The sequence below is a fragment of the Parastagonospora nodorum genome (assembly GCF_000146915.1).
Source record: "Parastagonospora nodorum SN15 chromosome Unknown scaffold_31, whole genome shotgun sequence".
Classification (NCBI taxonomy): Eukaryota; Fungi; Ascomycota; class Dothideomycetes; order Pleosporales; family Phaeosphaeriaceae; genus Parastagonospora; species Parastagonospora nodorum.
In genome coordinates this window covers 309,780-325,469 of record NW_001884579.1, presented here as the reverse complement: position 1 = coordinate 325,469, position 15,690 = coordinate 309,780, and the positions used below count along the sequence as shown (strand labels likewise).

Below are 15,690 nucleotides of genomic sequence, written 5' to 3'. Positions count from 1 at the left end.
CCTTCCCCACTGGTATATATACCGCGAGATGCGCACCGTATCTTGTTTTCTCTCTTTATAGTTCTCAAGTTCTCACCTTCACGCGCAAGGTTGCTGATCTGTTCCACCCTGAACGCCGGCCGCTACCACCAACACGACCTCAAGATATTCAACTTCAAGATCATCAGCCATTTGTTTGTCCCAGCCACAGAGCCAGCAGTCACTGCCTCCGATACCGACGACAAGCATGCCGACATGCCAGCCACGATCGACGAGCCAGAAGACGACTTCGTCTGCGTCGCAAGCCCCGTCCTTCCCACCGCAAAGTCAATCACTGTCCACGAGGACTTCGTGGAAGTGACCGCCGGTATCGATGAGCCCGTCGAGCTCTACCAGACCACCGTCGAGAGGACGCCCACCAAGATTGTGGTGACTCTCCATGGAGAACAGCCACAGACCAAGGTCAGTCAGTCCTAGTTTCACACCTTGTATCCTCATCTCACTGACATGATCCAGGTCCTGAATGCGAAGCAAGCTATCGCACTTCTTGTCACCATGTTTTTCGACCGGATCCCCGTCGGCAGCCCCCTCAAGCGCTACCAGTTCCAGGAGGGTTTGTCCGTCCTCGACGACTGCGCCAAGTTCCTGTCGAATACCCCCAGTTGCTACTTCGACTTGATCCACGTCCTCCACGACATCGCGGCTGACTCCCGCTGGGTCCTCAGCCTGGTTCTCCGTGACTTCCTTGAGGACAAGAACTGGCCCAGCGCAGTATTTGTTGGCCACGAGATCCACCCAGTCGTTTGGGCTGTGCTGCTCGGCCCCCTTGGTCTCGCTGCAGGCTCGATCGAGGGCAAGCTCCGGGCGGATATCTTGCTGGAAGCAGAAGACCACTGGGTGCAGAAGCATGTGCACGACGAGGACTTCGACGCCCAGTTGACCGAGCTCGCGCGGTTTGCTGCAGCGCTTTGCGAGATGGGAAAGGAGGCGCTTACCCCGCCGGAGCATGTTTTGCCAGAGGCTGTCCCAGCGACGACTGTTGCTTCAGACCCCGTTGCACGGAGGCGTGCAAGGAAGATCGCAGTCAGCAAGGTGAGGATTGTTGGTCCCGCGTAGGGATCTTTTCCCTTTGTGCGTCGAAGACCACAATCAAGGACTTGAATTATAGACGCTTTCCAATTATCATAAAAAATTCTATCATATCCCTTCCTTCATGCAACGCGAGCCCTTGTGAAAGCAACCCCTCCGTTCTCCCATACTACACCAAGATATCCTTCAATCTTAATACCTACTACCCCCGCAACGCGACACACACTCCTGGCGACTTCTCCCCATTCAAATCGCTCCAGATATCTCTAAAAAGGCCAGCGTGACGTTCAGCAACAAGTCCCTGTCCATCGACTTCCGAGAACTGTTGATCTTGGGCGTGGTCGCACTGAGGTTCTCTAGCGCTGGGGAGAGCGTCATATAGTAGTGAGGAAGAAAAGTATCACGAGTTACAACGCCATTGCATTTCCGTAAGACCCAGGAGCTTATCCCCTCGCGTCCCTTCTTATAATTATGTCCTTCTTCAAGAACGTGTACTTTCTCAGATCTAGGAAACCGAATGTCTCACACGCTTCGCACTATTAATCTTGTTCATGTAATCCCATCTCTATTTCCATCTCCACCAAATCCCTATATCTCCGACATGGCCTAATCCTCAAACCTCCAATACATATCATCAACATGTTGCTCCAGACCATCGATGGCCTTGATCTCGTACTCTGTGAATACGCAAACTCTGCCCTCCCCTGCCTCTTTCCGCGAGCATCGTGTCGTGCACTTGCACTCACCCGGTCCATGTGTCGCTCTGATCATCGCTTCCTCAGCTTGCATATCAACTGTTTGATCAGTGTGCGCGTCGTTCAATAATCGCTCCCAGAGTAGTTTAGTGCTCGTCTTGACGCAACCTGAGAGTGTGTAGCGCACGGGGTGAGATGCGCCCAGTGTCCGCAGTGTACGCCATGCAAGCGTGAAGAGCCAATCGATCCAGATTTTCTGACAAGCGTGTGCGCCGTGGACACTCGTGCCATCTGCCTTAGCCCACGGGCAGAGAGCGCCGGGGTGTTTGGGGCTGATGAAGCGGAAGTCGAGGTTGCGGAGGGCGGGAAACCTGGTTAGGTTGCGTAGTTCAAAGGCGCCCACTTGGCTTGCGAAAGGATCGTTGTGGCCGGGCACGATGTTGATGGACGCGAAGTACGCTGCGGCTGACATTTCCAGCTGTATGTTTCGAAGAAATAAGGCGTGTGGAGGATTGCTTATGATTGAAGCTAGGATATTAGGGATAGCATTGAAAGGCTGGCAAATCTTATTGTATGCTCGTGTGTGAGCGACTTGTCGGAGCCGCTTGTATGTGTCTCTATTCGCGACTATAGTAGCTTCTTCACGAAAGGCCTTGCAAACGCGCATTACGGTCATGTTGGCGCGATCGATATCGGCGTCGCGATTTCGTCCCAGTCGTTCCGCGCTGCCGTACGATAAACCCTTTCCGATGACGACCCTTCCATGGTGAGTGTCTGGTAGAACTACCGGACCAACCATCTGAAGGTATACAGCATCGCGAAGCTCTTGTGGCAAGTCAAAGATTCTGAAGCTTTGACCGTTATTCTTCCACCAAGCTTGCTGCTTCTCGTATTGCATCTTGGTGAATCTCATATCCCACTCGTCATCCCAGTTGTACGTTTCTCGGAGCCACGCATCCGCTCGGATGAAGCAGGGCTCAGGTTTGCGTCGGGGTATACAGATGGCCAAATTCTCGATTCTGAGGTTCTCTCCATGCGTGAGAGCTATGGCGACGGTATGAATCGGATTGTTGCCCTTGGGTTCTTCGAATGTGTACCAGTCTTGGGTGTACTCTTGGGGGTGCACATCGCCGCTATGTCCTAATGCTGCACGAATATCGTCGCAAGTAGCAAGTGACACGATCAAAAGGTCGCGATGGCCCATGAATCGATGCGCATGCTTTCCAAGGAAGCAAAAATTGTGGCGACGCTCCTCCTCGATGAAATCATGTATCGTGCGAATGATACTCTCCGAAGTATCGGTATGCATTTTCCTTGGATACCTTGGGCTCATGGTGCCTGTTTCTCTGGACTGGACGAGAAGGTTTTGCTTGGCAGGGCGCTCGGAGTTAGGTGCTTCTGCAGGATGTGATGCGTAGTCTGATACGTCCTTATGAAGACTGGCATGCGCAAACGGTGGCACCGTAGACGCTAACTCGAATTTCGACGGTGCGGTAGTTTTTAAGTCTGCAGGCGAATGTTTTGCGGTTGTTTGCTGAAGGTCATGAATCGCAGCAAGTGAGTGATGAATAGAGTGCGATGGGCCTGCAATCTTGTTCTGATATGCGATACTGTCTGGCCCAAAAATCGAATGCATCTTTTGCGTTTCCGTGGTACTTGAGTCGCTTGGCACCCGGGGTACCGTGGTCGACGTCTCTGGCGCAGATATGATTGGAGGAGCGAGCAGCAGAGCCGCATACGACGTCCAGATCTCCTGGATTATGGCCATCGTGGAGTTGATGGCGGAGTAGATGCGATTCTAAGCTGTCGGTAGTAGCACCATGAAAAGGTAAGGTTGTCTTGCTAGAAGGCTGAAAGCTGGGTGAAGCTGCGTCACAAGCTAGGCCGCGCTAGGCTCCTTTCAGTGGTGAGAGTGAGGCAGGCAGGCATGGCAGTGACCGACGAACCAGAAGCCTTTCGCGAGACAACAACTGCGCGTAAAGGTCATTCGAAATGGAAGAAGTGTAATAAACGTTGTTCATTCGTACATGACTAGTAATAAGAGCTGTCTGGCTACCGCTATCGCTGACGCTCCAACTTGGTCCTGCGCGCTAATGCTGCGCTCATAATCGTACAACAATCCAAAACTCCACGCTATGATGCGACCCCGTTTAAGCATAAGACTGGGCGGAACAAGTGAACGCACCCCTGACGCTGCCCGAGTTGTACTGTGTGATGATGTCCTCGACCGATGCATATGTACCACATCCGAGGACTGCAATGCCGATCAAAAACGTGCAAGAGTTCAAGATGGAGAGCGAAATATTTCTCCAGCCGTCGTTCCACTTGCCGACCTTGATGAGCTGGAACCAGAAGAGCGCAGGGAAGTAGAATGTGAAACCAGAGATGAAAAGCGAAGAGATCAACCCAAGGAGGGCATTGAAGAAGGGGATAGCCTCAGCGATGATCCAGCCAATGATTGTAATGATAGTGATCAGCACAAACCAGACTCCCCATGCCTTCGGGGTTGCCACGAATCGGATTGGGCTGTTGGCGAACGCGCGATCCATGATAAAGCGGCCGACGACGGTACCGTTGATACTACCGGAGATGAAGATGACAGGAAGTGCGATTCCGAAAGCGATGCGGGAAATGGTGTCACCGGCAGACAGAAGAGCAGGCGACTTGACATCCTGTCCAACAAATGCGTAAACGAGGGCACCGGTAATTGTGTAGATGAAGATCTCGATCAAGCCGAGCGCCCAGATGGACTTGACGTAGTCTTTCGGAGTGTGCATCTCAGACATGAATGAGAATTGGCAGACAGCGAAGGAGTACGCGAAGATGATGTTGGTGGTCGCAAGGAAAGCCTCGTAGAAAGTAGTTTCTGGGGGTGGGTATGCAGACCAATTGACTGCACCGAGACCGCCAGGTGCGTTGTGCGCCTGGACACCAGTAGCGACAATAGTGACGAGGATGGCCGCAATGATGCTGACAAAGTCGATGTAGCCGAGCCATGCGAATTCGGCGAACGTGGGTGGCAGTGCGAGGAGCAAAAGGATGATCAGAGAGATCACACTCCACACCAAAGCACAGGTGTCGTAGTTGCCGATGATGTTGATCCAGGCAATAGTACCAGTGAGCGCATGCGATCCGACCAAGAGAATGAGGAAGAGCGCAAACATGACACCAGTCAATTCTTTTCCGAATCGTCCCCAGATGAGTTCGACAGCATCCGAGTAATGGTTCACGAGTGGATATCTCATCTTAACTTGTCCGACGACGTAGGACGTGTAGATTGCGATGAGTCCAAGTCCGATGCACATGATCACACCAGCGATCATACCGAGCTTTGCGAAAGCGCTGGGAATACTGAGAGATCCAAGAGCAATAGCCTCGACGATGAGGCAGACAGTGAGACGTTTCCATCCCAAGCGGTTGAACTTTTCGTGACCTTCTTGCACGGTCGGGGACTTGTCAACAGGCGCAAGTTCCGGGTCGCTCTTTTTGCCCTCGGATATGCCATCCAGGCTGTAGCCCGGTGGCGCGGGGGCGTACACGTCGCCGTTATGTGCGGCATCGTAGCCAGGTCCCTGACGAGGGGCCTGCGCGCCGGGGACGTGAGGGACTTCCTGCATAATGAAGAGTGATAATGAAGGGTGAGGTAGAAAAGCTGGGGAAGACCGGCTATGTCGAGGGAAACAGCGAGGTTTAAACTTCCAGCCGGCGCAGATCGTTTCTCCAAGCTCGTCTCGAAGCGGAAGTCGTAGTGTAGGTCACTGGCAACGTGGACCGTGGGACAACGACGATATCAGTGATGTAGCGAACCGAAAAGCCACACTTGTAATCCTGAACCTCTACACAGCCGGGTCGCGCTCTGGCCTTAAATCAAACCAGCCTTATCTCCGCCTTCGCGATGCGTAATAGAATGTTGCAAAGACATGCTCTCCACGCCGCCCCCAGAGACCGTGCAGTGCATGAATACCGACATTGCCCGACACTTTGGGCATCTGGTCGTGCGAGCTGCACGAAATGTTCCCTGCGTGGCGCTGAATGACGAGGTCCACATGGTGCTGAAAAGCTTGCAACTTTTACGTCAATGCTAGGGCCGTGCGAAGGTAACGCTGTCTCACCACATCCCACGAAGTGCAGGGTTTGAGGTGACATCACAGTAGATTTTCGCATCGTCAAGATAAGAACTGGGCGTCGCTTTATGCCCGCAGAAGAGGGCAGCGTGATCACTTGCAGGTGGTGGTGACGAGTCGAAGTGTCAAGCAATGCGGGTGGCTGCAGAGGATGATGGCATTGCTTGAGTGTGGGTCAAGCTTTCAAGCCGCCTTCTGCCGGTCGATCGCCTAGCCATTTTTGTGGCTAGCGACAAGTCCCGTGACGGCCAGCCAACACCGACGCTGCCCGGAGCTATTCTCAGAACGGCTTTCCACGACACATTGTTTGGGAATATGCCCCATCTCGAAGTTCTAGGATGGTAATAGAAACATCGAAATTGCTTGGAGTACTTGGCTTATCGCAACGAGTTCGGACGGGATGCCGATTCACGCGCCGGCCAACGGGAGATCTTGCGAATGATCATGTCCCTGTCGCATTGCGTGGGCACTCCTTCCCCCCGTGCCGATAATTTCTCCGTACGGACCGTACGGAGTAACTCCTGCATCGACCTGCACTGTGGTCCCTGAATCGATTCTCGGAGGAGTGCTCGGAGCCTGAGTTGCGATTGCGGGGTTGGCGCGAAGGCGTACCTGAATTGGCTTCTACCGCTATTGGCGCCGGTACAGCCCTTAGTTCAACGGCTTCCAGATTACTGCACCTCATCCTTAGCCTGCTGCTGCATAGTCTTCATCTCGTCCAGAACATGCGGATCCGACTCTGGCCCGTTCGGGCCTCGTCTCGCCCGGCTTCGTTCAGTCTCCTCAACGTGGGCATCTGCGGATGTTGAGTCGGACGTAAAGACGAATTCGCGGTGTTCGCCTATCTCTGTCAGCTCGTCCCTCTGAAGAAATGCCTCACGGAGTGTTGGCGCACAGTTTTTGTATGCCGTGCCTATCATTGGGTCCTCCACGTCCCAATCTTCGGTCAAAAAGTGGGCAATTGCACCGTGCGTTACCACAATAACCTATCCACAGTTGATCAGCATAGATTTGGTAGCGAGAAGTGGCGGCATCCGGACCTCTGCCTCTGGTCTCTGAAACAACCAGTTCCGAACGTCTGCAGCACGCCTTGATATAGCTGGCTTCTCATAGGCCCAGTAGCCTTGCTGCAAGACGTGTGAGTCAGTATCAGTATGCAGCTAAAACACGCCATACTTGCCTTCGAATTCCATCCCTGGGTCAAAGCAGAGGAATCAATCTTTTCCAGCTCGAACGTCAGCTCATCCTCTGCGAACAAAGCTGGCAAAATCTGCCCGAGATCTTCTGGAGTGCCTGCAATGCCGGTGTCACTTTCAATGTTGCCAACTTCTTGCAGTCCCGGGAGAAGGATGAACGGCACTTCCTTACGCGCCAAGGTCGGCCCGAAGCTGAGTGCCGCCGTTTGGATGGTACGACGCAGTGGAGAGGCGAACACAGTTTCCACGTTCTGATGGTGCGGAAAAGCTGCACTGAGAGCGCGGCACTGTTCCTTGCCCTTCGCGGTTAAGACGGCATCGGGAATCGTGTAGTCGTGCTGCGCAATAGTGAGATCATGTTTAGTATGTGTATGCGGTCGTTCTCACAGATACATTATGTTCGCCCTGGGCATGACGGATGAGGTGTACTTTGGGCGGCATGTTTGATGGTGTTTTCGATGCAGTTCCTGTTCCTGCTATCGTGGAGTACCTACTTGGCGGGGTGCTAAGATTGAGTCATCTTAGCGGCTCAGGCAAGGTAGCCGATAAGGCGCCACCGTCCTCATCGAATTCTTCGTATGTGTATACGTGCGAGGGTCTTTCGAGCTGTACGACGCAGTTCGCAAAGTCTCACAAGTTTACTCGACTGTCGCGATGGTTCTTCTGGTGTTGAGCATCGCATTTTCCTTATGAAGCGATGACGACACTTAGTTGATCGCGCTAGCTAGCAGGGACTGTCTGTTAGTCAGATACACCTCCCACCATCAACCTCACCACATGCTTTTCAGAAGATTGTCAATGGCCTCTGAATTCATTGCAAGCTTTCCCAATTCCAAACACGCCCTTTTGGCGCGCTACAGTCACACCGAAATTGGTTTCTGCGACACCTGACAAGCCTCAAGAGGCACGATGACATGCTTCCACAGATCTGTCCGCCAACTAGTTTCGCTGAGCGCCTTGGTATGGAGACACCACTCGACGGCCTCTGCAAATTCAGGTCCTGCTTCTTCGGCGACCGACCTGCTCCATTGAATAGCTGCAGTGTAATCAAGCATAGGCGCTAAAGCGGCATCGCAAGGTGGAAATTGTTTTCGAAGCTTCGTGGCTTCTATGGGAACCCCAAAGCAGAGCTCTAAAAGGCGTATACCGAGGCACGAGAGTGTGTCTGTCGCAGACATATCAGCCGTGCTGAGAACATCCTGGCAGATGTAGGGCTGGTCCAAACGCGCCGATCCTGGCTCGGTGGGATCTTCCAGAAAGACGATGCTCTTCTTGCGCAAATGAGAATTGAGCCATGGCGTTGCACTGAGTTGGAGATACGATGAAGCTAACGTGAGTGCCAGCGAGTAACGCTTGTGTCTCGTCAAGGTGTATGTGCTGCTAAGCAACTGCTCGAGCGAGACGGTACCCAAATGGCTCACTGAGGAAGTATGTTCCCTTGGATACAACTCAAAGCGATGCTCATCCGCTTGCAGGAAACCAAGGCAGTCCGGACATGTCGAACTAAGAGCGCTGCAGAGGTCTTTGATCAAGGCCTTCTGATCCATACTATCTCTTTGGCCGTGCGCATCGGCAATGTCAAAGCGCACGCGACCTCCGGCCTGTGTTGACCCAGGCTGAGGCACTTGGATTGATAATGCATTGGCGTTTGTCACCATCTTTATCCTTGTGCCCTGCCATCCAACCTTTCGCTAATCATCGTTCAAATGGAATAGGACGTCAAATTCGACCTTGTCAGATGTGCGATGTTCGAGCCCAAGATTCGTGATGTGGTTGGCGCAACCACATCTCCAAGCTGTCGCCAAAGCTTCATGCAACCGCTTCGCATGTCGCCAGAACTCGTTGATCTTCCGATTAATCATATATGACGCTTTGGTAGTGTTTCCTCGCAGACGCGCGGCTGAAGTCCGATCGCTACTCTCCAACAGCTTGCGCATGCGCTCATTAGCAACCTCTAGCTGCGCGAAAATCTTCTCGCGGGAAGACTTCCTCATAGTGAACTTGATCCTTTTCGCCTGGAACTCCATGTTGCCCATACTCAAAAGGTCGCTTCGCGAGACATCGTTTTTGTTCAATTTGCCATCCTAGGTCGTTTTGTCAGCGATCGGGTGTCCGTCAGTATCAGATGGCGATCGTCAGCAGGCTCACCTTAGCCACCAATGCCCGAAATTTCCCTTTGACGCCGAGTTCCTTCTTCAGAGCATCTACAAGATCGTTGATGTCCCCGATGATTGCTAGGAATAACTCGTAGCCCTTTGGGAGCCGCTGTCGCAATCTGACTTCTAGGTCGGCGTTTTCCCATGCCTTGCCCGCCGGATCATCCATTAGTACACGCAATTCGTCGTCGTTGGCTACCAAGGGGAGGAGGAACTCTTTCACACTGCCTTCGAATAATATTTCATGGTAGCTGAGGTCCTGACACGTCTTTTTGTAAGCTCTCTCAATCCGCCACCAGTCATTGACCACCTCAGCGCTCTCTCGATAAGTTTTGAGCACTTGGATAAGGAGCGGAATCGACCCAAGCACCAGACCCGCGATCTCTATCCCGCTCATGCTGCGATGTCAAAGGTCATGGAAGATGCATCAAAGGTTAAGATGCTACAGCCTGGTGTACTGTAGAAGACGAGGAAGTGCACGGTGGTTATCGCCACCGTGCATGGGGGCCGAAAGAGAGGGGCACGGCTAAACACACTTACCATCAAGTATGATTGGAAGGACGAGCTGCGACGCAAGCGAAAAGTGGTGTCTCGTCGAACGCTTCGATTGTCATTTCATGTTGATGCTTGACTTGCGCTCTAAAATCCCAGTTTCGAACAGAAGATGCAACGCTCTCTTGCAGCTGCCTCTATCGATTGCGCTCAGCTCCTAGCGGGACTTACGTTACTACACGGCGATGTGCAATATTCACAGCGCTCAGCCTTGCAAGCAACTGACCTAGAAGACCAATCTGCCAGGTTCCAAATATGGGCCGGAAATCTAGGGGCATTTCAACGATTACCAGCTTCTGCTTCTCTCGACTACAGGTTGCGTGGATCTCCGAAGATAGCGATGCAGATCCTTGAGCTCTTACAAGATCTAGAAGGAACATGTGGACATGGTGCGTTACCGAGGCGTGAGCTAAGAACATGCTGACAGCAGCAGTTCGAGCAATTGCGTTAGGTGAGCGAGCAAACAGACGATCTAATCCGGAAACTGAAGACATGGACGCCGATGAAGAAAGCGAATTTGAAGAAACTGATAATGAATCTGATCTCACGGACGACGACTCGGATGAGCAAGAGCAAAATTTGTCGGAAGCAGAAGAGCTCTTCGAGAGCATTAAAGATAGTCTTGCGAGTCTCTTCCGATTGGCAGTGGTGATACGCAATTCTAGTCCGCGCGACCGTTACGCTCGGGCTCTAGGCGGAAAAAACCCATTCAACGAACAATTCGACGTTGCCCATGTCGGAGAGAAATTCCCTAAGCTCAACGTTGACTCCAACGTGTGGCTTAAGGACCGCATTGGCAAAGCCATTGCGCAACGCAGGCAGTACTTATGCTACGCCAGGGAACATCGATACAAGCTTGGGAAAGAGCCTGTTGAGCTCTGGAAACCGGCGGTTGAAGTCCCCAAAGCCTTTCTTCAAGCCCAGTCGCAGGCGGCTAGGACAAGCAACAGTAGGCCATTGACCACGGTAGCGGACACAACTGCATCAACACTTTTCCTCCAAGAGACGCCCCAGATTGAGATGGACTTCCGCGATGATCAGTCTCAGACGTCTTTCGCCTTCTCGAAGGGAGGTGAAGAGAGCCAGGACAAGATTCAGCTGCCAAGGCTTTCCGAGGTTGCCAAAGGCCAAGCGTCGTTCGAATGTCCTTTTTGTTGGACCATGCAAGCTATCCGCAAAGAAAGTGCTTGGAGGAAGCATGCACTTGCAGACTTGCGACCCTATGTGTGCACCTTTGGAAATTGCGACGTGAAGCTATTTGCAGATCGCAAAACATGGTTCGAACACGAGCTGCAAACGCACCGGGCGACATGGCGCTGCCATTTCTGTAACCATGACGACTTTCCGGTCAAGGAAGCGTTGCAGAATCACATGCACCACAAACACAGTCAGATTGGGGAAGACCAACTTGGAGCATTGCTGGATGCAGGAAGGCGACCGAACACGTTCTTCAAGGCCTCGGACTGTCCGTTTTGCGATAATTGGGACATGTACCTGCGGGCAAAGGAGCATCCGCCACTACCACCTCAAGAACCTGTCGCTATTACCCTGATTGAGTTTAGGCGACATGTGGGGTCTCATATGCAAGATCTGGCGCTTTTTGCGATACCTCGAGGTTATCTGGAGGGAGATGGCGATGCTGATTCCGCTGCTAGCGCTAGGGCAGCTGGTGCTGGTAAGGAATCAGCGTCGGTTGCTCGATCCAGGATCGCCCTCTCAGTGGATAGTTACGACACGGATCACAATCTAGAGCCGACTCAGTCCCCGGTGGACCTTAAAGCGTGCATTGAAGCAATCAACACGTCTTTGTCAATGCCTAGCCCTGCTTTCGAGGAGCAACTCATCGCAGTTTTGCCGGGCCTGAGTGTGCCACAGTTTATTGGTGTGAAGATGAGTCGTGATCTCTCACGGAGGATCAAGAATTTGTCCGATTTCCGTTTTCGAATCATTGTAGAGGCGGCATGTTGCGGTCCAACGGGAGCTAACGCACGATGGCTGCGCAAATGGGAGTCAAGCGCTCCAGGCTCGCTCACATGGTTGAGCATCGTCATTCGCATTCTGACGAAACGATATAATTTCGACACATCCGAGGACTTCACGGATTTGAATCAAAGACACAGGCAGTACCTGGGAAGTTTGATTGGCTGCCCATCTTGGGTCATCAATGCTTTGGAATACGTCTTTGCTCATGGGATCGCAGTCACTCCTGGTCCAATTCCAGAAGATCGTATCATGCGGGACATTGATGTACTTAGAGCGAGTTTCGCTGCTATCGGCCGGAGTAACGAAAACCGTGAGGCCTCACTTAGATTGTATCTTACAGCGTCGAATCGCCACTTGCGAAAAATCTTTCGCGTGTACGGAAGGCTTCATCCTGACGATGACTTGATCACGCAAATTTTTCACTTGTTGAATAGCGCTACTGTAAGTCATCTCAGTGCTCTCTGAATTGACCTGCTGATCTCCATAGAACCCTACTTTGAAGGATAACTCTGAACTATACCGGAATTTCGTGGATGCATTAGTCAAGGAAGTCGCGAATAGTGCACTGAATTCAGTTACCAAGGATGCCAGGCGCTTATATACAGCTCTCCAAACATCCAGTAGCGATGGAACCAATCCGGAAACTGCCATGGAGGGGCTTGCTTTCGAGGTCCTTTATTTGCATTGGAATAAACCCCATCTGAGATCAGTCAAATCAGAATTTGAAGACCTCTATGGGGTCACCGTGGAGTCTTATATCGACAACGTGTGCAGTTACTGGGAGTCTTCTGAACTGCTCGCCGCATTTCTCAAAGCTCTTATTGTAGTGGACACGGAAGATCCTATGATGGAACCGGGAAGCGCATTAGAACTGAATTTGGAACAACCATTCGCCTCATCTACTCCATATCCATCTATACTAGATCCAACTCATGGCTCAAACAACCCAGGATCTGCTCTCCCTTTGCCCTCGGACCTACCAGCCGTCATCCCTCAAGTGAGCGGGGTTCTTGGGTTCCAAGAAGCTGCATGGACACTCATCGTGATCAAGCGCTGGTGGAGACTTTACAAACAGACTAAGATACTGGAAAAACTCTTAACCTCCATCAGCCAGGATAATCCTTTACTTGATGGCCCCGCATGGCTGCCAGTTCTGTCCAGATATCCTATCTTTACCGAATGTCCCGACTTCCTGGATGCGGTCAGACCACATATACAACTCCAAGGATACGACGCCAACCAGTTGATTCTTGGCAAACGTGACTGTTCTACGTCGATAGGCTGGCTCATCACCGGAACCACCTGGTATATTGCAACATACAATCAGAACAACCAAAGGCGCGAATGGGTGACTGAGGAGACTGGGGTTACAATCGGACTGGTAGACACCCTCTTCGGTCTTCCATCTCTCATCGAACACCGGACGAAAACGCCATGTCTACTGGCGACGCTACCTAACGTCACTTTTAACGAGCTTGCGAAAAGCTCTCCTGGAGTAGTAGAGCACATAACAGCGAAGGATTTTGGCGCATCCTTCGACCTCACTCAAGAATGTCTTCGAATTGAGGTTGAGTTTGGACATCCTTGGTGGCACATTTTCCATACCTTACCATCTACCGAGGTAAACCGAGCTGAGGTGGTCGCACGAATCCTGCAGTCTATACCAGACCCTCAAGTCATCCTTCTCCTGCAGCGGACTATCGATAACATCCAACACACGCCCCTGGATCTTGCTGCTGACATTGACGACATTGAGACTGCAAAGGTCCTTCTGGAATACGGTGCCCCAGTCCTGCTTCAGACCGTGAGAATAGTGCTGCGGAACTCCAACTTGGAGTTCATGGAGCTCATTCTCAATCGACGTGGCGCTGCTGAAGCGGCAAATAGACTGCTACGCAATGGGAACAAGGAAGATGTAGCGAAATTCCAGAATTTACTGAAGGAACTACAGGGCAGCGTGCCAGTAAATCTCGCGGTCGAAAGAGACTACAACGTCGCTTTGGTGGAGCCGAGAGATATTTCTGAAGGCGAGATTGAAGCTCCGGACGAGGATACGAACGAGCCTGACGACTTAATTCTCGAAGACGATATTCCATTCTCGCGTGATGACTTCGCAGCCGCGATTGAGAATTGCTTCAAAAACGACGACGCTACTACTGAGTCTACTAGTCATGTTGGCCAACTACTCGAAGCATTCCCAGACAAAGCGACGGCTTCTGCCTTCCTCAACAGCATAGCTTTATATAACGATGGTGGCTTCTCGCCCGTAACGGGTGCTATAAAACACGACCGCTTGGAGTTGTTGGCCATCCTATTGAAGAATGATATCGATACAAATGCTGCTGACGCTAATGGGTTGTATCCGCTGGATCTTGCCATGTCGAGCACCGAACGACGTACGGAGAAATGCGTCTTGCTACTTGATCACGGCGCAACGAAAAGCAGTCAAGATCGCCGAGCTGAACTAGCGCAGTTGAAAGAGCAGATCCGCATCGCGAAAGACCATGGTAGTGAATGGTCTGAGATACTACAGCGCGCGGCAACTTCGGAGGAGTCGTTGGCGCTCGTGCAGAACATCCTGGAGAAGGCGGAGCACCCGCGATTGACCGCAAACATCCTTCTTCCTTCCGGCCAGACAGCACTCGATGTTGCGATAGCCCAAAACAACGCCGATCTAGTGCTGCTGCTCCTGCAGCACGAGGCTTGGCCTGCAGAAAACTCGGCGCTGGTAGCTGCAGAGGCGAATTCCGATTTGGATCCAAGGATTGTTGGTGCCATGCGCAAACATCTTCCTGTTGCCTTCAAGAACTCCACAGCGGCGCAAGCAATCAAGAGCGAGGCGCCGGACGAAAATGCAAATGGGAATGAAGGAACGGATACGGAAGCCGAGCAAACGACGGCCGGCGAACACAACGATAATTCTCAAAAGGCGCCAATCGATACAGATGAGAAAGCACAAATCGATGCAAACGAGATAGAAGATGAGCCTATGACTGCAGACACTGGGAAATTAGATTACGAATCTACTGCAGCACATGCTGATACTACCCAAGAGACTTGTCAATCGTCTTCGGGCCCTGGGCTTGCCGAGCAGGCCACGCAAGTTGCAGTCCACGAAAAAGCACAAACCGGAGAGCAGGTGAAGATAGGTTAAAATGAATTTTCGATTACACAGGCTATACAGGCTGGAAAATCTGGTTGTCGTTCACGTCGACATTCTTGTTAAGGAAAAGTTTGGTACCTCGCCCAGTCTGTAGAAGACAACAGGTGACATGCACGAATCACGGGTCACACACGAATCTACATACGCACTTCGTTTGCACGAGAGGCTCCACATTTGCAGTGCGTGCAATGCTGCACTACCTGTCCTCCAGCAACCCCGAAGTTATCAAAGGGCTTCGGTTGTCGCTTGTCGCCCATGAAGATCGAGTTCGACACTAGTGCTACAAACGCCCGATTGAGGCCTTTCACTTCATTTGGAAAGGCCACTCGCTTCGGAATCGACCAAGCTCCCACCTTCACCAAGTCTTCCTTTACGTCCCGTTCGAGCTCTTTCAGCAGCTTCATGTTACGCCAATAGAAGTCCATGCCATGGCCACCCCGCGTCGAGATGTGCGCGAGCTCGTGCAGGAGCGTCTGCACAATTACATCTGTTCTAAGGAAAGTGTAAGGATCCGAGCGAGTACGCAGCTGGAGGTAGATCTTGTCGCACTGCACCGCTTGAGCTCCTGTGTAGGTACGGCCTAGGGAAGTCTCAAAATACTTGGTCTCCGTACGGACCTTCGCATAACCCCATCGGCCGTCATCACCTGACAATTCGAGTAGCATCGGGACAGTCCATTCACGACGGCACATTATGGGACCAACGACGTATGCGACGCGTCGAAGCGAGTGGAGAGTGCGGTCTGCTCGCTAG

The 15,690-nt window shown here is 52.1% G+C and overlaps 8 protein-coding genes across 8 annotated transcripts; 2 read left to right on the top strand and 6 right to left on the bottom strand.

The window, feature by feature from the left end:
• Positions 1–234: 234 nt before the first annotated feature.
• Positions 235–1,095, top strand: SNOG_14419 (hypothetical protein; the record flags this gene model as incomplete). The annotated part of the gene is made up of 2 exons (XM_001804555.1): positions 235–441; positions 496–1,095. The coding sequence occupies 2 exons, from the start codon at positions 235–237 to the stop codon at positions 1,093–1,095; spliced, it is 807 nt and encodes a 268-aa protein (XP_001804607.1).
• A 579-nt stretch (positions 1,096–1,674) lies between these two features.
• Positions 1,675–3,072, bottom strand: SNOG_14418 (hypothetical protein; the record flags this gene model as incomplete). The annotated part of the gene is made up of 2 exons (XM_001804554.1): positions 1,675–2,241; positions 2,425–3,072. 2 exons carry the CDS (start codon positions 3,070–3,072, stop codon positions 1,675–1,677), a joined length of 1,215 nt encoding a protein of 404 aa, XP_001804606.1.
• An 841-nt stretch (positions 3,073–3,913) lies between these two features.
• Positions 3,914–5,567, bottom strand: SNOG_14417 (hypothetical protein; the record flags this gene model as incomplete). The annotated part of the gene is made up of 1 exon (XM_001804553.1): positions 3,914–5,567. Exon 1 carries the CDS (start codon positions 5,378–5,380, stop codon positions 3,914–3,916), a length of 1,467 nt encoding a protein of 488 aa, XP_001804605.1. The 5' UTR covers positions 5,381–5,567.
• A 918-nt stretch (positions 5,568–6,485) lies between these two features.
• SNOG_14416 (hypothetical protein) lies at positions 6,486–7,524 on the bottom strand (the record flags this gene model as incomplete). Its single annotated transcript, XM_001804552.1, has 5 exons — positions 6,486–6,728; positions 6,783–6,873; positions 6,928–7,010; positions 7,064–7,421; positions 7,471–7,524. 5 exons carry the CDS (start codon positions 7,522–7,524, stop codon positions 6,559–6,561), a joined length of 756 nt encoding a protein of 251 aa, XP_001804604.1. The 3' UTR covers positions 6,486–6,558.
• Positions 7,525–7,943: 419 nt separating this feature from the next.
• Positions 7,944–8,741, bottom strand: SNOG_14415 (hypothetical protein; the record flags this gene model as incomplete). Its single annotated transcript, XM_001804551.1, has 2 exons — positions 7,944–8,119; positions 8,231–8,741. 2 exons carry the CDS (start codon positions 8,739–8,741, stop codon positions 7,944–7,946), a joined length of 687 nt encoding a protein of 228 aa, XP_001804603.1.
• A 33-nt stretch (positions 8,742–8,774) lies between these two features.
• Positions 8,775–9,636, bottom strand: SNOG_14414 (hypothetical protein; the record flags this gene model as incomplete). Its single annotated transcript, XM_001804550.1, has 2 exons — positions 8,775–9,167; positions 9,232–9,636. The coding sequence occupies 2 exons, from the start codon at positions 9,634–9,636 to the stop codon at positions 8,775–8,777; spliced, it is 798 nt and encodes a 265-aa protein (XP_001804602.1).
• Positions 9,637–10,283: 647 nt separating this feature from the next.
• Positions 10,284–14,928, top strand: SNOG_14413 (hypothetical protein; the record flags this gene model as incomplete). Its single annotated transcript, XM_001804549.1, has 4 exons — positions 10,284–11,256; positions 11,354–11,466; positions 11,553–12,084; positions 12,758–14,928. The coding sequence occupies 4 exons, from the start codon at positions 10,284–10,286 to the stop codon at positions 14,926–14,928; spliced, it is 3,789 nt and encodes a 1,262-aa protein (XP_001804601.1).
• Positions 14,929–14,950: 22 nt separating this feature from the next.
• Positions 14,951–15,629, bottom strand: SNOG_14412 (hypothetical protein; the record flags this gene model as incomplete). The annotated part of the gene is made up of 2 exons (XM_001804548.1): positions 14,951–15,025; positions 15,138–15,629. 2 exons carry the CDS (start codon positions 15,627–15,629, stop codon positions 14,951–14,953), a joined length of 567 nt encoding a protein of 188 aa, XP_001804600.1.
• Between the last annotated feature and the right edge of the window lie 61 nt (positions 15,630–15,690).